The sequence below is a fragment of the Paroedura picta genome, chromosome 10 (genome assembly GCF_049243985.1).
Source record: "Paroedura picta isolate Pp20150507F chromosome 10, Ppicta_v3.0, whole genome shotgun sequence".
In the NCBI taxonomy this organism is placed as follows: Eukaryota; Metazoa; Chordata; class Lepidosauria; order Squamata; family Gekkonidae; genus Paroedura; species Paroedura picta.
Genome location: NC_135378.1, coordinates 43,903,898 through 43,924,633, shown reverse-complemented (window position 1 = coordinate 43,924,633; position 20,736 = coordinate 43,903,898). Strand labels below are relative to the sequence as shown.

The 20,736-nt window shown below is 40.9% G+C and overlaps 1 protein-coding gene across 4 annotated transcripts in view; it reads right to left on the bottom strand.

The window, feature by feature from the left end:
- SH3RF1 (SH3 domain containing ring finger 1) overlaps positions 1–20,736 on the bottom strand; it is a 63,481-nt gene that overhangs the window by 4,056 nt on the left and 38,689 nt on the right. For all 4 annotated transcript variants that reach the window (XM_077353629.1, XM_077353630.1, XM_077353632.1 and 1 more), the window contains 7 exons: positions 18,711–19,013; positions 16,658–16,768; positions 13,470–13,621; positions 8,952–9,122; positions 8,526–8,782; positions 6,975–7,315; positions 3,710–4,047 (listed from right to left, as the gene is read on the bottom strand). In XM_077353629.1, coding sequence (XP_077209744.1) covers positions 3,710–4,047; positions 6,975–7,315; positions 8,526–8,782; positions 8,952–9,122; positions 13,470–13,621; positions 16,658–16,768; positions 18,711–19,013 — 1,673 coding nt within the window. The remainder of the gene's footprint in view (positions 1–3,709; positions 4,048–6,974; positions 7,316–8,525; positions 8,783–8,951; positions 9,123–13,469; positions 13,622–16,657; positions 16,769–18,710; positions 19,014–20,736) is intronic.

The window sequence follows — 20,736 nt, the reverse complement described above, 5'->3', positions numbered from 1 at the left end:
TTTCATTTCTGTAAAAGGCGTAGTAGCATACCTGGCCAAATTCGTGCAGGACCAGTCACAGTTCATCACAACCAGCACAATGTGGTCAGATAAAACATTGGCTATAAACATTGCCTTACAGGCATCAAGGCAAATCAGGCAACAGGTGGTAAATGTAGCAGGAGAAACATAGTATTGATGCACTTAACTCCTTTTTGATTTTCCCACCGCACAGATCATGGGAAAAGCACCTATCCCTGCATCTCTAGGAAGCTGCCTGAACTGTTATGTTATGAAATTCTCCTCTCCACCCCAGTTCATTTTGTTAAACTGCTGTGGAGATACTTCCTTGTCTTCTACCTCTCTGAAGGCCCACCCATATGCAACACTGTTTTGAGTGTCCTGGGTCCTATAAAGCCAGATACATGCTGGGAGTGCTCTGTTCAGACATCCCAGTTAATTCTGACACTCAATTCTAAGGAACATGGGGGCCAAATTCTGACTAAGAAAGTGTCTTGCAAGAAGAGAGGACAAGTCATTAAGTTCATTCCTTTTTCCCAGCCTGAGGAAGCCCCCAGGAAGCTGACATTTCATTTGCCCTGTTGGGGAAACAGTTTTACAGTCTGTCCAGGCCTGGCCAACAAGACGTAGAGGTCTATTTTGGATCAGCCCCACAGAAGGAAGGGAGAGAGGGCTTAAGCCTTCCCTCATACCCCATTTTCCTGAAATGGCTTCACGGAACTATTCAACTGGAGAAATTTACATAAAGACCTTTAGTACATGTCAGTTTCCATGCACATGGGTGGTGCTGATTCAAAGCAGCCCTCCATATCTAGTTTGACAAACCTAGGCAGATTCCAGAACAGTGAAATGTGTGGTTAAGTCCTAAGATTTCCTCTCCTTGGTATATATTTCCACAACCAGGTATCAAAAAGAAATGGTCCTCATAAAAGCTGTAACACTGATCAGACACTATTAATGACAACTCCTCTGGATGAACTCAATGATTTAAGCTGGAAGAGCAGTGCAATGCAATCATATGGGATTACAATCACTTCTGCTCATATAATGTTAATAAAGACTTCCAATTTGAACATTGGAATTTTCCAGAACTGTATAATTAATATTTGTTACTTTTGACCATACAAGCTCACTCTTAAAAGTTCCATTAAAGTTAACAGAACATTGCTTCTAACGTTGAAAAAAATGATAAAAATTATTTCAGGTAACTAAGGATGAACTGAAAAAGGAATCATGGTTTGCTGAGTACTCAATCTGCTTTCTCCTCTAGTATACAAGTTTTTTGTTTTTTGTTTTCTTTGAAAAACATTACAAATCTCTTTGACCATAAACAAAAGCAGGACAAAGAAATAGACTAGAAGTCTTAAATGAAGTTTAGCAATAAAGCTATGTAGATTATATATTAGCTTTGACCTGGTCTCCCTGATTAAAACCCTCCAACAATATAAAAAGGTTAAAGATTGTTCATCAGCAAGATTCCCATGGGGATTAATATATAACTAGTAAGCTATTTCGCATGAATGGCCAAGGAGGAAGGCTTTATGTTATGAAGAATTAGGTTCAATTATAAAGATGTGGAGAAAATACAAAATGACCACATTAGTAGTGATTCAAATACATAGCTTTATTGACCCAAGCACTGAAATAATTATCCCACAGCTTTGATATGATAGAGCTCAACTAGGAAATTACATTTACAAAAACAACACATACTTGAAAGGTGTAGAACCCAGGAACCTTTCTACCTCAAATAAATGTCCTTATAAACATTTGACCTGTTCCTTATACCACGCAGCTTCAGGTTCCACTGCAGTTCTTGCAGATTTTACACACACAACCACACACACACACACAGAGAGAGAGAGAGAGAGAGAGAGAGAGAGAGAGAGAGAGAGAGAGAGAGAGAGAGAGAGAGAGAGAGAGAGAGAGAGAGAGAGAGAGAGAGAGAGAGAGAGAGAGAGAGAGAGAGAGAGAGAGAGAGACTCCAGACCAGTGTGGGGTAATGGCTACAAATGCTTGCTGGGTGACTCTGGGTCGATCTCTCAAGCTAATCTACCTCGCAGGGTTGTTGTGAGAATAAAACGGAGAAAAGAATGATATAAGATCATTTTCATCAGCATTAGGGAGGTGGGATATAAATGAAAATGTTGCTATTACTCTCTTCACCATGCTTGGCTGGGCTCCTAAGATACATACACTAATTAACTACATACATACACTAAATTTCTTTATTTGACTTCATTTATACCTGGGCCGTTCTCCACAAAGTGGCTTATATTGTTCTCCTCTCCACCATTTCATTCTCACAACAGCAAACTTCCATGGCAGAGTGGGGATTTGAAGCTGGGTTTCCCAGATTTCAGCATTAATCACTATACCACCCTGGCTCTCTTAAAGAGAAAGGTGAAGAAAGTTTGTGTGATGAGGGGACAGGGACAGGTGTCAACACAGGTACTCAGAGGCACAAAACAGATAACAGTCATGTTGGGTAACCCACAACTCTGAGCTTCAGTTCCTGTACACAATAGTGAGAGTAGAGTTTTTCCTTTTCCTTTTCCAGCTGGTCTTACAAAGGATTAATTTTCAATCACAATATAAAATGGAGTATCCAAGTAGATGCTGTACTTCTCCAAATGATCCTCCTAGTTATCTAATCAGCCACTAAACACTAGCCAGCCATTACTTTTAAGTAGTTCACTGGGTAGTTAGAAATATGTTGGTCACATCCATCTGGACATTTCCTGAGGGCATGGAAAGAAGGTGCACATTCTCACTTGGCTCCAGGGGTGGCCACAATACTGTCATTGATAACACCCACACACACATTCCCATGGCTTAGTGATGCCTTCACTTTTATACTATTTAGTCCATTTGTATTTTTTCCTGTGTGTTTTGCAGAGTCTGAGAAAAAGGAATACTGCTGGATTCGCTGTGCAATTCAAGTATAAAACACGGCATATTCAGTCACTTGTTTCTTTGTGAACTATCAGAAGCCCCTGCCAACTGAGGAGCTCAAATGTGCCAAATATTGCAATAAGAGAAAAATACTGCCTTATGAATGCACGGAAACAAGCTGGAGAACTCAGATGTCTATTTGGCCTCTTTCCAGTGATTAAAAATGAGGATGTGGGAACAATACCAAGACATTAGCTGCAGCAGTATCAAAATTTTAATACAGTGCTTGATTTTCTTTTTACATTGAGTTCACATCCAGTGAAAGACAGCAGTAATAATGCCCTGTCCACACCTCTGCAAATGAAATTATAAATATTCTGACAGGTTGAAAGCCTAGTCTTATCCTAAAGCAATCCTGACAGATCAGACAAAATATCCATCTAGCCCAGCATTATTTCCAGGAGTGGCCAACAGCCAGGACTCTTGGTTCCATCTACAATGCAGTTGCACAGGAAGCTACTCCTGAAGTGATGGTTATGATACAACAGCTAAATGGGCACAAATTATGGTCTCTTATGGCCACAGCTTGCAACAGGAATCTGTGAACTAAGGGGTCTCTGCACCACAGTCACTGTCAGGCTGGCACCAGGCTGGTATCACATTGGGAATAGTTGACAGGTTCAAAATCAAGACAGGACAAGAGAGATTTTCCCTCATAGAAAAAAACAACACCTAATTTCCATTGTTTTTGCAAACTAACACTTCTAGATGAAATGGAAAAGGAATGCATTTCAGATGCTGGAAAGTGACTTACCGTTCACAGACCACAGGCCTGGATTCATTCAGGACCGGGGCCAGTGAAGAGCAGGGCTGCCGTGGAGGAGGAGCTATAGGAATCCCAGAATCTGCAGAACTGGATTTCCGATGAGTGTTCTCCTGCATTAGTACTGACGATGCTTCTCCATCCGCAGGACAGGATTCAGGTCTCCCATGACTGGAAGTCGATGGGACCTCTGGCCCAACAGCCCCTTGCAGGGCAAGCTCTGCAGCTGCCTGCTCAACTTCCAGCGTTGGTGATGATGGTGGCGACACCCGAGGCTTGCGCTTTGCAGATGCTCCTGAAAGCAACTTCAACAACCCCTTTTTCTCTTTCTATAAATAAAAAATAGGCATGTTTCAAAGAAAGAAACACCACTAGAAAAGGAAAAGCCACAGATGCGTTCACACTGATGGGCTTTGTTCCTGCCCAGAACTTTTCTTCAGAGCTAATGTTTAAGGTGTGAAAATCCTCTCCCCTCACAAACATACTCTGGTCTGCACATATTGAGGGGAAAGAGTCACATCTTCCCAGTCAGTTCTTTACAAAAGTAGTGCTGCGGTATGTATAATGTACAGGTTACAGGAAACAAAGTTGGGTTGTGTAATTGCACAAATTACGGCTTACAGAACATCATTTTTTGTGATGTTCATGTATCACAATGATGGGTAATAACTAACAAGTTGTCCTACCTGGAGACAGGTACAAGAATATTTAAGAACATAAAGCACCACCCCACCAAAGGAATAAGGCATAGTGCCTCATAAAAGTGCAAAGTTGGACACACGTAGTTCTGCAGAACTCAGGAAGTAGAAAATCCTCTGCTGAAGGCTGAACCTGTGATGATGATAGTGGAATCAGAATCTCTGACTGATCCAGAAAGAATCTTATTAGCCAGTTCATGGCAGAGCTTGACAATAGCTGTGCTTCAGTGACCAATCTCCTGAAAAGGTTTGTCTTTTCTTTGGGACGTAGCCGAGGAAACAATGCAGTTGTTTTCTGAAGAGGGCAAGAAGGAAGGTGCAGAACTACCTTGTTCCTATAAAGACCCAGATAAGGAGGGCTGAATGCAGAGTTCAGTGGAATTCATTGCTGAGCAAATGACCATCAAAAAGGAAATGTGCTGCAGTGGTTAGAGCATTTGACTGGGATCTGGAATAGCCAGACCAGACCTCTGCTTTGCCACAGAAGCCCCCTAGGTGACCTTGGGCCAGTTGCTCACTCTCAACCTAACCTGGGTGGTTATTGTGAGAATAAAATGCGTGATTATTGTGAGAATAAAATGAAGAAGGGGAGAATGTTAATTAATTTTGACTTCCCACTGGAGAGAAAAACAAGGTTTAAAATATAAATAACTATTTTCAAAGTTAGGAGTCTTATGCAACAGGCAATGAGGGGATTTGAAGGATATTCCTGTAGGGGAGTAGGGACCAGGCAAAAGTTCGTAATGGTCTGGGTGGCATGATGGAAAGATGAAATCTAGTGAGAAACTGCTTCATGATGAGTTGGACAAAGAAGGAAATTGATGGCAAATTTCTTTTGCATTCCTGACATTTTTTTTTAAACAAAACTCATTCTTTATGTCATAGGTAACACACCTCACAAGACTGAGGAAAGATATATAACTATATATGTGATTAGGAAAAAACTAGAAGGAATCCTAGCAAAAAGAGTTTCCAAACACCACCTCAGTGGATGAAAAATGGACCCCCCCCCCCCCCAATAAATGCACTCAAGACTTTGCCCTCTGAGGGAAGAAGATTTTCATTCCTAATAGATAGTTCTAGAAATTTCCAAACTGAAGTCGTGCACAGGGACCAAAGCTTATCAGTATGGTGCACAGAAAGAACAAAAAAGTATGTCTATTTAACATACAGGGTGCCTTAGTAAACAAATTTAGCAAATATTTTCTACTGATAAGAACATAAAAAGAGTCCTGCCAGATCAGAATGATGGTCCATCCAGTCCAGCATACTGCCTCACCAGTGACCAACCATTTTCTCTGGACAGCCAACAATGGCATAGAGGCCGAGATCTTCCCCTGATGTTGCCCCCTGGCTCTGAGATTCACAAGTTTGCAGCCTCTGAATGTGGACATTCTCCTCAATCACCATGCCTAGTAACCACTGATAGTAGTCATTTATGATGTCAGAAGGGAAATGGAGGGAACTCTTATTACCCACTTTCATGTCACACTGGTTCCATAGTGGACATAAATTACTTCCAAATGTTGCAGCCAAGAAAATTAGAGCCATAATGACCATGGAAAAATGGTATCCTAAGACTTTTAAACCCTAAATATTAAACTGCTAACAGAATTTTATCTGCTATTATCCTTTTAGCTGCATTACATGTGTGTGTGTATGTATAAAAAATATAATCTCTTTGTAGAGGCCTTTGGCCAATACAATAGAATCTATCCACTACTACTACTTCCAAATGTAAGCACTGACTCCAACTCCCCAGAAAGATGAAATGTCATCAGAAAAAATGCAGCACAGCTGCCAGACCAACACTGGATTGCTGTGCTCAGAATCATCCCATCATTTCCAGGTTTTCCCTTCTGCTACCAGTGTTCTATATTTGGCAGCCACTATTACCCAGAAAGTGATGCAGAAGCCAGAAAAGGTTGTTTTTTTGGTTGTGTTTTTGTTTTGCTGTATAAATTGATCCCTATGACAATTGATCAGACCCCCATAATGAACACTAGCAGAAGATCATAGTTTTGGAGCATATATACATATGGAATCAAAGGACTGCTGAAACAGTAAGGAGTGAAGTACTTTGTGCTGTACAATTTGAAAATATTTTCTTTCCCTTATGAAATCTTAGGCTTTCAAAAATGTTTTATAGTAATTCACAAGGGCAATTCATTCCCTGAACCCTAATTTATGCTCTAGCTTAGACATTCCTACTCTAGAGGGCAAAAAGGTACAAGGCCCTGGAAGTGTAGCATGATCAAGAGAAACCACAACATAGTTTTTAATCTGTCAAGTGTCACTGATTTCGCCTACTAAAAATTATATTTCTGATATTTTAACAATAATTAGCAACTACATCAGACTTCATCTCAGGAGAACACACATCTAACTAGCATCCATAATAGTGTTTACTTATTATAGTAAACAATTCAAGCCTCTCAGAACCTTGGTCCAAAGAAATGCTAAGAAACTAACAAATCAGTCTTTACAGTTACTGCTAATCAAATAAAGGCTTTAAAAACCACCATTGTATGCTAATGCTTGTATCTTAGATGGCCCACCTTGCCATCTCTGTCTGGTTTACTGACAGCAGTCACCCCGCCAGTTGCTAATGTATTCTCGGGGGAAGCGGGAGCTCCAGGATGAACTGTCATGATCCTTCCACTTGCATCTCCATCCAGAGATGTAGAAGCCGCAGGAGAGTTTAACGTCGCTGCTGCACAAGCCAGTGGGACACTTGTCCGGTTGATGTTCACAGCTGTGATGTAAGTAGCCGCATTTGAAAGCTGAGGTTGGAGCTGCTGGTGTGGAATAATTACTGCAGCAGGAATAAGGCATGCTGAACTTTGAGCCTGAATTGGTGTCACTGTGGCTGTAGGTCTTTCTTGGCTGTGTATTGCAACTGCAACAAGAGAAAATATATTTCATAAGAGTGAAAAACATTAACCAAATAGCTCATGTGGGTATTTCAGTGTCAGAGAACCCATATTTCAAACCAATTAATTCATGTACCATAAATTTTTGACTAGAACCTGCTGCTATAATTAACACTGTTCTCACAGAAACATTGAGTGATCATTCTATGTTGAGCTGATATCAGAACTGGCCTTATCACAAAGAAGAAGATGACATCAAAAACATCTTTGGTTCTCTTTGTAAAATATTTTGCCAAAGCACAATGGAGACTTCCCTTTGAAAGTTCTGTAAAGGAAAATCCTGAACACTATCAACATACTCCCCAAATATTCCTAATTGCCTGAAATTAAGATGACTATTTTCATGCAAACGAATGATTATCTGGTGACTAAGTATGCAACCCCATGAAGTGGTTTCTTCTTGTGCAGCAACCAACAGGAAATGTGAGTTCCTGCCTAAACTGTCAATCTAAGGTCCTTGGAAGAAAATAGAATTATGAGATCACTCTTTAAAAACATCACAAACATGTACTCTTTTGTTCTTAGTGGATACGTATTATTTTATTTGCCTCCTAAGAACAAACATCCCTACTGTTCCATCTATTGTAGCATCTTGCTTCTTATAATGTCCCAGATGCCCTAGGAAGTAACAGCAGGGGCACAAAGAACAAAGTCTCCATAGCTGGTGTTCCATGACAACTGAATCAATTTTTTGCCATGAAGTTACAGCTTGGTGACCCCATAGTGTTTTCAAGGCAAAACACAGTCTCCCTTCCAAATACTGAACAGGGCTGACACTGCTTTGCACTCAAAATCTGAGGAGATCACGCTATCCTAGGCTATCCAGGTCAGGGTACTGAGGTCCAGTCTCTGAATATAAGGCTAATAGTCATTCTACCCCATTCCAAGGAGAACAGTACATCTTATTTCTGGTTACCTTAATTTTATCTTCCCTTCAACATTCAAATTCATCTGAGATGTACTGTCAGACCCAGATTCAAACTATCATTTTCACTCAATCTCACCCAGTTACCCTCACTAGAAATGCTGTACCATGTGATTATTCATACAGATGCAATAGGGACCATCAAAGGGGCCATCTCTTCCTGTTTTCAACCTCTTACAGTTCAACCTCTTACAGTTCTCCATTCTAAATACACAACCATCACTTAAGCAGATTAAAACAATAAACTGTACCTGTTCGAACTGCATTGCGAGCTTGGTTGACTGTCATTTGGCTGGTCATGTGCATAAGAACCTTTGTTTGTGGACTAGTTTGTATGTGTGCTGCAGAGACCACTGCTGTTGGTACCACACTCGAATTCATTGTTACACCATTTCCTTGAAGTTTCTGCAGTGTTCCAGCAGTAGAAGAGCTGACCATGGTTACCACCCTCCCTGTCTGACCAGCAGTTGATACAGGGACTTTTGCTTGGGAGGCAGTTGTTACTGCTCTGTCAAATGTAATTTAAAAAAAATTAGGTATGAGTAGGGTACTACTAAGTCAGTCAAACCCTCTTCTCCCTAACAAGCCACAATCACTTACAAATAAACTGGATATTCAAAAAAGGTTCTTGCCTTATACTGTTCATAAAAGATTCTTGCTTGAACAGACAGTCATACCTTGTGACTGGTGCCACATAGTTGCCAGGGAACACCCCAATTTTGCTTGTATGCATGGAGGTTCCTTTGAACCAGCCATCCTGACAACGTTCAAACACCAAGAACATCTCGCCTTTCCTCAGTTCCAGTTCATCATCTTTTCTAGGAGTGTAGGGATATATAGCAATGTACCTGGGAAATATAGGAATTGATAAGGCTCTACACATTAAAAATGACAGGAAAAAGCCAACTGTTATAATGTTCTATTAATGAAACAGCCTAGCTCAAAGAACAAGTGAATGTTTACATAATTAATACATTTTTATGCCAGTTTTCCAAACAATAATATTCAGGCAAGTTTCTGAAAGATGCATAATATCTGAGACATTACAATTATAAAATAATCAGAAATTGTACTAAAAATAGGACTCAGACAATTTTAGAAAGAAATGTAGATTGAACATATGAGTTTAAATACAACAGTATAATTAATAAGGTATTTGTTTTGGTTTCAAATGATATCATTGTGTAAAATCAATCAATCACCAAAGTTCTGCCTTTATAGTACACAGTACCTTTTCATCCCAATTTTTGGGTATTCCACCTACAAAATCTCTTATCTCCCATACCTATCTGTTGTCTTCCCAAAGCCTGTTAGGGGTGTTCATTTTGGCAGAAGGAATCTGTGCCGTCCCTTAGATCAACATGATAGCACATATCCTTCAGGAGTTTCCTTTGTACACTAATTTCAGGATGCATTAAATATTACCATGTTTGCAAGTTCATTCAGACGTATATTCCGATGACTTAGTTATCTGTTTACTTTCTGACAGGGATCCAAAAACAACTCTAGCAGTTGCAAACTTTTTTTTTTTACTATTTTTGTCTATTAGATCAGTGGTCCCCAACCTTTTTGCTACCGGGGACCACTCAACGCTTGCCAATTTTACTGAGGCCCACTGCCCTAACGCTCTCTGACTCTGGTCGCTATGGTAATGTTTAAACATCCCTTCAAAATAAGATACAGACACGCCACAACAATGAACATAAGGAACATTTTATTTTCATGGAAATTTTAACTCATGACAATGACAAATCAATGCGAACCCTGAGCTTGTTTCTCTGCAACGAGATAGTCCCATGTGCGTCTGCCGGATTGTGGCTGAAGTAAAGGGCCGGGGGGGGGAGGCGTCCTTCGCGGCCCACCTCCAGTTAGTCGATGGACCACATGTGGTCCGCAGCCCACAGGTTGGGGATCGCTATATTAGATGATGTGATCAATGTATCTTAAAACTTTTATTAATAAAGGAAAGGAAATCATATAATCTAAAGCACCGGCTACTGAATGCCTGAATATCCCCTATGAACAAATCACTGGTGGGTTAACAGTGCTTTAATTTCCCCTACTGCCTACACTCAGTGTTTCAGTTGCTTAAATCACAGGATCACTTGTCAGATAGCTGCTGCTTGAAAATGGAACCATACAGATGCAATTCAATGCAGAAAGTAGCTCTCCAAGCTGATGCAGCAATTCCAGTGATTAAAGCAAAGCACTTCTTTCTGGCATTGTGCTGATTAAAATGGCTTCAAAAATCCTTCCATGCGGAATAGCACCCAGATAGTTCCATCTTCAAGTGGCAGCTTCTGCATATGCGATTTCATGACTGTACACATCACCCTTTAATAATTGCATCCATTTCTGCCTGTGACAGAAAAGCCTTAAGGTTATCATACAAAAAAAGCTAATACTGGATAGCATTCACCTTCAGCCAATCAACAGCCAACCTCTCTACCCTCCTTCAGAATTAATTTACTCATTGTTTGATCCAAATTTGCAAGTGTCATGAAGTTCCAACTGTAATGCCTGGCAAGAGTTTTCAAAGAACATTGTCAAATGGAAATGTTGGTTTGAAAAGACAAACAAATGATAACGGCAATTGTGTTTCCTCATACGGTATCATGTTGTTGTTTAAGAACCTGAATCCTACCTTAGCAGTTTAAGAATTAGAATTTGGCAATATACGAAAAATGCAAAATAGACTAGAGGATTCAGAATTAATTGTGATTTCTTTTTTTAATTGCCTATTCTATTGTTGCTTTTTTGTCCATGTGAACCACAGAGATATTTTTTTCTGTGTCAATCTTCTAGGCTGGTGTTAAACTGAGCTCAAATATTCTTCACAAGCCCAGACATTCTGTATGTCACTGACTGAAGAGACAGGGGAGGTTAAAACAGATTGCAGCCAATGACAACAGTAGTCATCTACCTATACCGGCAACACATTATTCTGACTCTCCCAAAGTTACTGTTAATTGTTATTATATTATAAATGTTTTGTAATCTTTTGATGTTTTATTGAAAGTTGTTTTGATGTTATAGTCTGTATAATGTTCCATGTAAGTTATAATGTTCTGTGTAAACCGCCCAGAGCTGCAAAGAAATGGGCGGTATAGAAATCTAAATAAATAAATAAATAAATCTCTCCTCCTGTATCCTAGAGCAGGGGTAGTCAACCTATGGTCCTCCAGATGTTCATGGGCTACAATTCCCATGATCCTCTGCCAGAAAACGCTGCCAGGGGCTCATGGGAGTTGTAGTCCATGGACATCTGGAGGACCACAGGTTGACTACCCCTGTCCTAGAGGATAGATATCAACTAATGTAGACAGGGCTATTTACAACATGACTGGTGAGACACAGGACACAGGACTGGTGAGACACAGTAAAAGGGGAGGCCCCCGCAGATAGAAAAATTATGAAATGACCTTTCAAAACTTTCTCAGGTCTTTAAAAGGACAACATATAATGACAATGCTTGGTTTATAGAAAAATAGAAAAACAGTTTAATTACTTTGGCTGTTACCCCATGTGTATACATGCACTGAGGCACCTATAATTTTTTTAATCCAGTGAATTAATTCCATTTCTGGAATTTAAGCTTGTGACACCCCTTCTCGGTTGTTGTTGATTAAGCATTTGTTTTCCAACCCATGTTGTTAATAACATATTTTGTACACAAAATATTTATGTCCAATAGCTCAGAGTACGGATGGGCATGAACCAGCTCACAGACTAAAGTTCATGGCGAACTTTGGGCAGTTTGTGGTTCATGAACAGAAGTTCAGGGCAGGTTGCTCGGCACAAACTGTCCATGAGCTTTCAAGCTTTTGTGGTGGTTCTTGAATGGAAAAATTTCCAAACAATCTGCGCTCAAATGTTTACCAAACTTCAAAGCAATAGTAGACAGAATTGGAAGGCATGTAGAAGTGCATCAGAGGAAGGTCCCTGCCAGGTCCAGAGGGTCCATTGGAAAAGTCAGCTTGGTGTAGTGGCTGGAAGCACGGACTTCTAATCTGGAGAGGCAGGTTTGATTCTCTGTTCCCCCACATGCAGCCAGCTGGGTGACCTTGGGCTCACCACACAGCACTGATAAAACTGTTCTGATTGAGCAGTACTATCAGGGCTCTCTCACCTACTTCACAGGGTGTTTGTTGTGGGGAGAGGAAAGGGAAGGTGACTGTAAGCTGTTTTGAGACTCCTTCTGGGAGAGACAAGTGGCATATAAAAAAACAACTCTTCTTCTTTGTACACTCTTGAACCTCCACCCAGAGATCCCGTGAGTTTGGTGTCTCTAGATTGAACATAGTTGGTTCTACTGCATCATGAACCAAAACAGCATTTGGCATGGTTCGCGGCTCATGAACTGTTATAAACCATGAACCATCACAAACCACATTTTCCCAGTTCACGCCCATCCCTTGCTTGACAATTCACATGTATGAAGATACTCTACTACAAGCTTTCTCAACTAGGAGTTCGTGAAAACCTGAAGATTTTGGACAGCCCTGGAAAGGTTTCCTGAATGAGTGGGAGTTAATTAATTTTCATATATTTTAATTGTATTAAACATTTGGATGATGGATGATATTATCATATATGGGGGGAGTGGGGAGGGCCCCCAGGTGGGCATGTACAAAGCTATGCTTCCAAATCCTATTCTATACAATTGCACCTCTTCTGGGGTTTCTCAAAGTCTGAGGAATGTTTCAGGGGATTCTCAATGGTAATAAATTTTTAAAAGGCTGCTCTACCAGGTAGCAGCTGCTATTATTCCAAGCATTTACTTACTAAGTAAACTATATAAACGTCAGCATAATTGCAACTCTAGTGTGATTTTATTAATAAGTCGCAATTTAGTTGGTTTGTTAGTTACATTTACTCTGTAAGAGTTAGAAAACATGTTCGCTGTTCACACGACATATCATCTGGCTCATGCATAGAACAGAAGGCCATTACTTACACAAACTGATGTATACTGTTATATGCTGCTAGCAAAAAAACTTGATGAACTGCAAATGAAGGCCATGTTTGTTTGCTTTTTGTTTCTTGGCTACATACAACAAGTATTTTTCAGCTAAAATGGCAAATTAAGATTTCCTCACTTTGTCTAAAAACACTTCAGCTTTTCTTCTCTTGTCAATTCTAGTCTTCTGCCTCATTTCAAGCTTATTGTTTGTACAAGTTTCTATTTTACTTACACACTTGGTCTTGCCTGCGGGCGCAAATGTGTTATTTGCTCAGTAGATCCTGATGCAGATTTTTGTGTTGCTCCTGAGGGTAATCCAGTAGAAGGGGGAGCAATTATTGTAGCAGACAAAAGAGGTGGTGGTGGAAGGGGAGGATTCATATTCTATAAATTAAAACATACACATATATACACACACATATTTTTTTTTAAAAAAAAAGCATTTAAGGTTTTGATACCTTATGCCCAGCTGCAAATTGTATCCATAAACACAGTCACATTGATATAAATATTACATGACCCCAAACAGACCAGGAACAATAAAGTGATTTTTCCAACTCTGCCACCTCTAGATTCCGTATACCGTATGTACTCACATATAAGCTGAGTTTTTCAGCACAGTTTTTAGCACTGAAAAGCCCTCCTCGGCTCATACGTGGGTAATTGAAATAACAGCCTGCTCCCAGCCAGCCAAACGTAGCATTGCCTTTGCAATGCTTTTTGCAAGTGAACTTTTTGCAAGTGAGCTAGTTGCTCCCAGCCAACCATTGCCTTCTGCAAAGATCTTGAAAGCTGAGCTTCCTTTGGCAGCTTGTAGGACATCAATGGTTTGACTGAGGGATTGTGATATCCCCCCCCTTCTTTTCCTATTCTTTTGGTTTCTACGGGTGGGGTGGGTTTTGGGTGCTTTGGGATTTACTGTTTCTTTTTCCTAGTGGTTTTTTTCTCTCCTTCTTTTATCTGAGGGGCAGCATTGTTTGCCTTTTCTTCTTGGGGGTGTGTTTCTTTTAAAAGTTGATTTTTACAGTTCTTTCTTTCAGTTTTCAGTTTTACAGTTCTTTATTTCAGTGTTTGGTTCTGGCGGGGCACTGTAGCCCCCAGTTTGGTAGCTGTTGTTGTAGTAGGTTGCCAACTTCGGGTACTGTTGTTCTGCTCTGGTTTGCTGGCCTGGAGGGCACTGTTTGGTTCTACTGCCAGAGCTGTTCTCACAGAGCAGTTCTGTCAGTGCTCTCTCAGGGTGTCTGACATCGAGAGGAAGGGAAGGCAATTGTAAGCCGCTTTGAGACTCCTTTGGTTAGTGAAAAGTGGGGTACAAAAACCAGGAGCTATTCATCCTCTTGACTTTTCTGTATTTGTTGGAGGGGGAGGCTGGATGGGAGAGCCTGTGATGCTGTGATGATGGAGCATGGATTAAGCACTTAGGCCACCCTATAAATTTACCAGTAGCTGCTGCATTTCCCACCCTCAGCTTATATGCGAGTCAATAAATTTGCCCAGATTTTGTGGTAAAATTGGGTGCCTCGGCTTATATGCGGGTCAGCTTATATGCGAGTATATCAGTAACTAAGCAACTGGTTCTGTTTGTATTCTTTTCAAAACAAATTTTTAAATGGCAAATGCAAAAGCAGAAAGAATGAATAAAAACATATCAGTTCACTCTTCTGACACAAACCCAACAGCCTTCCAATCTAATTCAAATAGATTGCCGTCCACAGTAACTTCTTAAACTAGAAGTGGAAACACAGTAATGAAACAAAATAGTTTCATTACAATCAATCAGGGACAAATTTCCCTTTTCATGGGTTAAAATATCAGAGCTACGGTTGCCAGTCTGTAGGTAGGACCTATAGGTTTCCTCAAGTTACAACTGATCTCCAGATTAGAGAGATCGGTTTTCCTAGAGGAAAAGGCTGCTTTTGAATGTAACCATTACAGCATTATACCCCAACCGAGGTCCCTCTGCTCCCCAGACCCCACCATTCCCAGGTTACCTCCATGAATACCCAGACTTGGAGTTGGCAACACGAAATAGAGCCCAATTATTCTGCTACTGTTACATTTTCTCTTATTCTTTTGTTTTAACTGCTAGTCTCTAGAGTTTAGGATGGTTAAGTCTAGTAATCTTTTACAAGTAGTGAAAAGCCATAATTCTTTCAGCAGGCAGGGTCTAATGTGGTACAAGTCTGTCCTCTCAAATCCCATTCTTTTTAAAATTAAAAAGTTATAATTTTATCTAAAACAACTCAGATTACCCTTTGCCTGGTTGATTATTGATGCTCCTGGGGGGAACTCAGACTAGTAAAAGATCTGACCTTCTCATATCAATTTTGAACTACAATAGATACGGACTGCAACAGACAAAGGTTTTCGTGTCCCTAACTCAAGTAGATAGGCATTAAGACAAAACAAAACATTGAGACAGTATTGTACTTAATTCAAAGTAGAGAACAACACTGCCGCCGCATGTAATTAGTCTAAAACTATGCTGACATAGCTTTCCATTATCAGTAAATGACAATAACACATGTCCTTTGTTCACTAGAGTATGCATGAGAACTTCATAGAATAAATAGAGCAGTGACTTCTACTATTACTACTGTTTCACTCCCCAAAACACAGGCTGAAAAAATAAAACCACACACAATGCTGTTGAACATGTATTCAAGATTGTGAAACCCTGGAGTGTCATGGCAGTACTAGAAGCGATTCCCAGATAGGTTGGAGTTAATTTTGAATATATTTTTATTATTAATTCATTAAACATATATTGGGTGATAGGATATGGTCATGTTGACCCCACCCCCACTGCCGAAATCTTCCCAACCATATTCTGCATGATCACTCCACTTCTGGGGTTTCTTGAAGCCTGAAGAATGTTTCAGGGATTTCTCAATGAAGTTGAGAAAGTTGAGAAAGGCTGTTCTTAACGTTAGTGGATTCATGCAACTATAAAGCATATGGCAGAAGCATGTGGTATCTGTAACATACAAGTGGGGACATATTCATCTCCAGTTTCAAAGCACACAGAAGTAAAACAATTGAAGGGGGAAGAATAACCCTTGGAATAATTGCAAGACTGAAGAAACCTTTCCTATCTACAGAAAGGTAGTGTACTATGAAAAATCCACATAGAAGGGACTTATCCAACAGCGGACTTTATTGTTACCTCAGATGTCCACTTGCATTTCAGTTGAATAACATTTTAGCACACAGGCATACAATCTAGCATAAAGCAAGAAAGGTATAAAAGTGCAGAAATCTTTAGAATTCTTACTGTCAGAAACATCTTCTGTTTTTGAGTGCAAGAAGTTAATCACAAATTTAATTTTAACTATGAATTCAATTCAGCCTACTGGGATTGAAGAAAAGCAAATCACAAAGTGACATAAAGGATTCTGAGATCCGTCAGGTGATACTTACACCAAGAGCAGCTGGGTAACTGACTTCTGGAGGAAAGGTAAATGAAGTCCCTGTTGTTACTGGACTGCTGGGTGGTGGAGTCACAATTAGCCCTGTTGTACTGATATGAACCTATTAAAATTTTTAAAAGATCATTAACAGAAATAATGTGGCCACCCTGAGCCCTCAGGGAAGGACAGCATGAACATTTGAAAAAATATATATATTAACTTTGTATTAACTGCATTGAATGTATTTGGAGTAAAAAGGTGGACTTTAAAAATCTAAATAGTACATGATCTTCATTTATTATTTTAATCTATAAAGAAAACTGTTAAATCATATGGTGTATTTTTAAGGGCTCCATTTGTGGTACAAATACTTTCCAGAAGTATTAGAAGGAAACTTGCTGGATGCCACACACTGAAAGCCAGTATGAATTTTAAAACTATAAACTATAAAGTTAGTACATTAGTTTCAGAAAAATGTCCTAACACTTAATAGGTTTTATCACTTCATTCCTTCCTCCATAACTGTTATACTTGCATATGATGCAACTGCAGAGTACAAAGGGGATGAATGTAAATTCAAACACTGTCAGCCTGACTTCCTAACTGCAATCCTTCCTTCCTTCTTATAATTTTTCACTGTTTCTTACTTTGCTCTAACCATAGCTTGACCGCTGGGAGCTGGCGGGTGAGGCACGAAAGGCAAGAGCCCTTCGCAGGGCCAGTGGCGAGGGAAAGCGTCCTGCTGGTAGGCGCGCTCATTGGGAGGTGCCGTTCGTGGGGGAAGTGGCATTGGAGAGCTCCCCCACAAGCGCGTACCTCCAGAGCTGGCAGTCATTTGTCGCTGCCTGGTGGCGGGCAGGCTGAGCTGTGGGGAGGGGAGTGAGCCATTGAAGCGCCCTCGTCACTGGTTAAGAGCCTTGTGGCCGGGAGGCTGGGTAAGCAGCTCACACTTGATCCTGGAGGCGGCTGCTCCAGGGGCCGTCCCAATCGTCCGGATGGGCCTGCTGGAGGCAAAGCGCTGGCCAGACCCGGACAGCGGCTTCCGTTGTCCCAGACAGCGACACCCCGATGGCCATTTTGGAATTATTAAGAGGAACTATGGTAAGGATAGTTTTACAGCTTACTACCTGTGTTATTTTAGCACTGTGGATTGACACACCTGTCTGTGAGATGGGTTTCTAAGCTCTGATTGGTAGAATTGCTTCATTGGCCTCAACCCAAAGCCTGGTGGAAAACCTCCATTTTGCAGGCCCTGCAGAACTATTTTTGTTCTGGCAGGGCTCTGCTCTCTTCTGAGAGCCCATTCTACCAGGTGGGGCCAGGACAGAGGAAGCCTCCCTGGGGCTAGTGATCTCCAACTTGTTGGTGCTTGCAGAGCATTGTGCTCTTTAAGGGGCATAGATGGAGAAATGGGCTCTCAGGTACTCAGGCCAGACCGCGTATAGCCTTGTAGGTGATTACCAGAACATTAAGCCTGATCCGGTATTCAACTGGTAACCAGTGCAACTGTTGGAAATGTGGTCCTCCAAAGTGTTTTTTTGTAGGAACTCTGGCTGCCGCATAAACCAGTTGCAGTTTCTGTGTCAGGGAATCAATCCTATGTATGTCATTATGAGCTCTGGATATCATGACAAATTATGATTACTCCATGCCATGTGTGCAATCTGCAGGGTGATCTCAATCAACAAATCATGATTTGGTGACAGGGCAGCATTATCTCTGAACTGGGTCACTGACTTAACAGGTGTTTATAATACTGACACTGTACACTGAAACTGAGGGTTTACTTTATACACTCTGCATCTTATTCAAAAAATTAAAATGTGTCTTTCTTAATTCATACAAAACATAAAGAAATGCTTGCTGTGCATGTTATATAAACAGACCAGACCTTCAGATCAAATACATCTTTAAAGTTACAGCAGTTCACATTATGTGGAATTAATGACTGCTTGCGTACATTCCAAAAGCATCGGCAGCAATTACCTTCCTTTTTTTGACAGTATTTTAAATTGTTCTTTAGAAAGCTAAGGTATGTGTTGTATTCTACTTCCAGCAATTACCTGAGAAGGTGCACTGCAAGAAAGGCCTGTAAGTTCACTTATGCGGGCTGCAGCAGTGGGATTACTAGAACTGATGAGGACAGGAGGGCTGATTTCCATTGAGTGACGGTTCTGAGAAGACTGAGAGGCCTTGTTGGACATGGTAAGGGATGTAAAAGAATGCCGTTTTTTGGTGTTCTTCTTGGTATCCATGTGCTTTTGAACTGAATTAGTGTGGGATGCACCAGACGTGCCTTCTCCGGAGTCTGCTGCAGAACTTGAGGGCTTGTCCAGTTCTATCAGTTGTTTTGCAGTTGTGTTAAACTGTAAGACAATAACACACTTTTATAAATAAAATATGAGAATTGTTATTAGGAAAATGTTTAATAGATTCAAGGGCCCTACAGGAATAACCAGCAGGAATAATCAGCTAAGTTTAAAAGGTTGCATTTTGTTTTGGTTCAACTTGTTTGTGGCGGGGAGACATATTGAGACTGGACAGATGCATCCCAAATTGTAGAACATGGGGGATAATTTACTGAGACCCTGTCACTATGCTGCATTTGTCTCCCCCCAAGGATGGAGGCATCCCCACAACTGAATAGCCATGCAGTTATGTCCCTTGTCCTCAGATCAGAGAATTAAATTCCAGTCTGCTGCCTATCAGAGAACACAACACACTAGACTTAGACCAACTCAGTATAAAGGAACTTGAAATGTTATCTTACAGACTATTTGTACTAGTTTATTCTGCACATCATAACCTGAATTGTATATCCTTATCCATGGTTCCTCTATATATTTGTGAAAAAGCCTGGGGGTAGAATGTGTCTGGCTGTCCAAGTTGGAATAGGGCCAATCAGGGTGCTGGCCCTGGCCCTGCAGCTCCCATCCTCTGTCCCTGGACTCTAGCCTCTTTGCTCTCAGATGCACCTCAGTGACTGGAGCTAGCAGCAGGTAAGAGGAGAGGGCCCTGGGCAAAGGGTCATGGTGGAGGGCCTGCTAATGAGGGCCTCTTGGCCTGCTAGGCTGGCCCTGCTAACAAGGGCCTCTTGGCCTGCTAGGCTGGGCCTCCCGGCCTGCTGACTGCCTGCTAAGGAGCTCTGTTCTGGGTCTGCTAATGAGCTGGTCAGCCCCCGCCTGCCCCACTTGATCCGGCTGTGAGCTGCAGCCCAGAGCCACCTTAAGCTGCCTGGCCAGGGGTCAGGGGAGGGGCCCCTTTCAAGGCCCGTTCTTACGAACAGGCTTTGAAACTAGTTGGGAAAATAAATACGAATGGGTTTAAACAGCATGGTATAGAGAAAGCTTTTTCTCCCTCTTAAAAATATTAGAATTCAGGGTTACCCTAGGAGAATGACGAGGGAATTCAACACAATTTGAGTCCAATGGCACTTTTAAGACCAAAGTCTTGGACTCAATTTTTGTTTTACCACTTCAGGCCAACACAGCTGTCCACCTGAATTTATCTTGGTGGATTCAAGACAGGCAAAAGGAAATGCTACTTTATACAATCGGTAATTGACTTGTGGAACTTGCTGCCCTGAGACATGGTGATGACTTAAGATGGACTTAAAAGGGGGTTGGACAGATTTACAGAGGATAGGTATGTCATTAGATATTGCCATGTTAGCTGGAAGGGACCTCCACATTCAAAAGTGGAAAGCCTCTAATTTTCAGATGTTGACAAGTATTCAATTGTCTGAAGTTCTGCTTGTGTGACTTTCTGTAGCACCCAACTGACAACTGTGGAATCAGGATTCCGGACTAGACGGACCACTGGTCTAACCCAGCAGGCCTACTCTTATGTTTTTAAAACATTCTACAAAGGCACCAATGTGAAGGACCAGGACAATCTTTGTTTATTCATACTTTATGCTCAGGATCTTCAAGATTTGGAGTATATACAACATCTTGAATTAAAAAGTAATAAATGCTTTCAAGCAGGTTAGCATGATTATACTGTGATTTAATTTATGTTTCCCAAAATCAAAACCAACTAGTAAATTATAAATGCAACATAATAACCTGCCTCAAAGCATCTACTCTT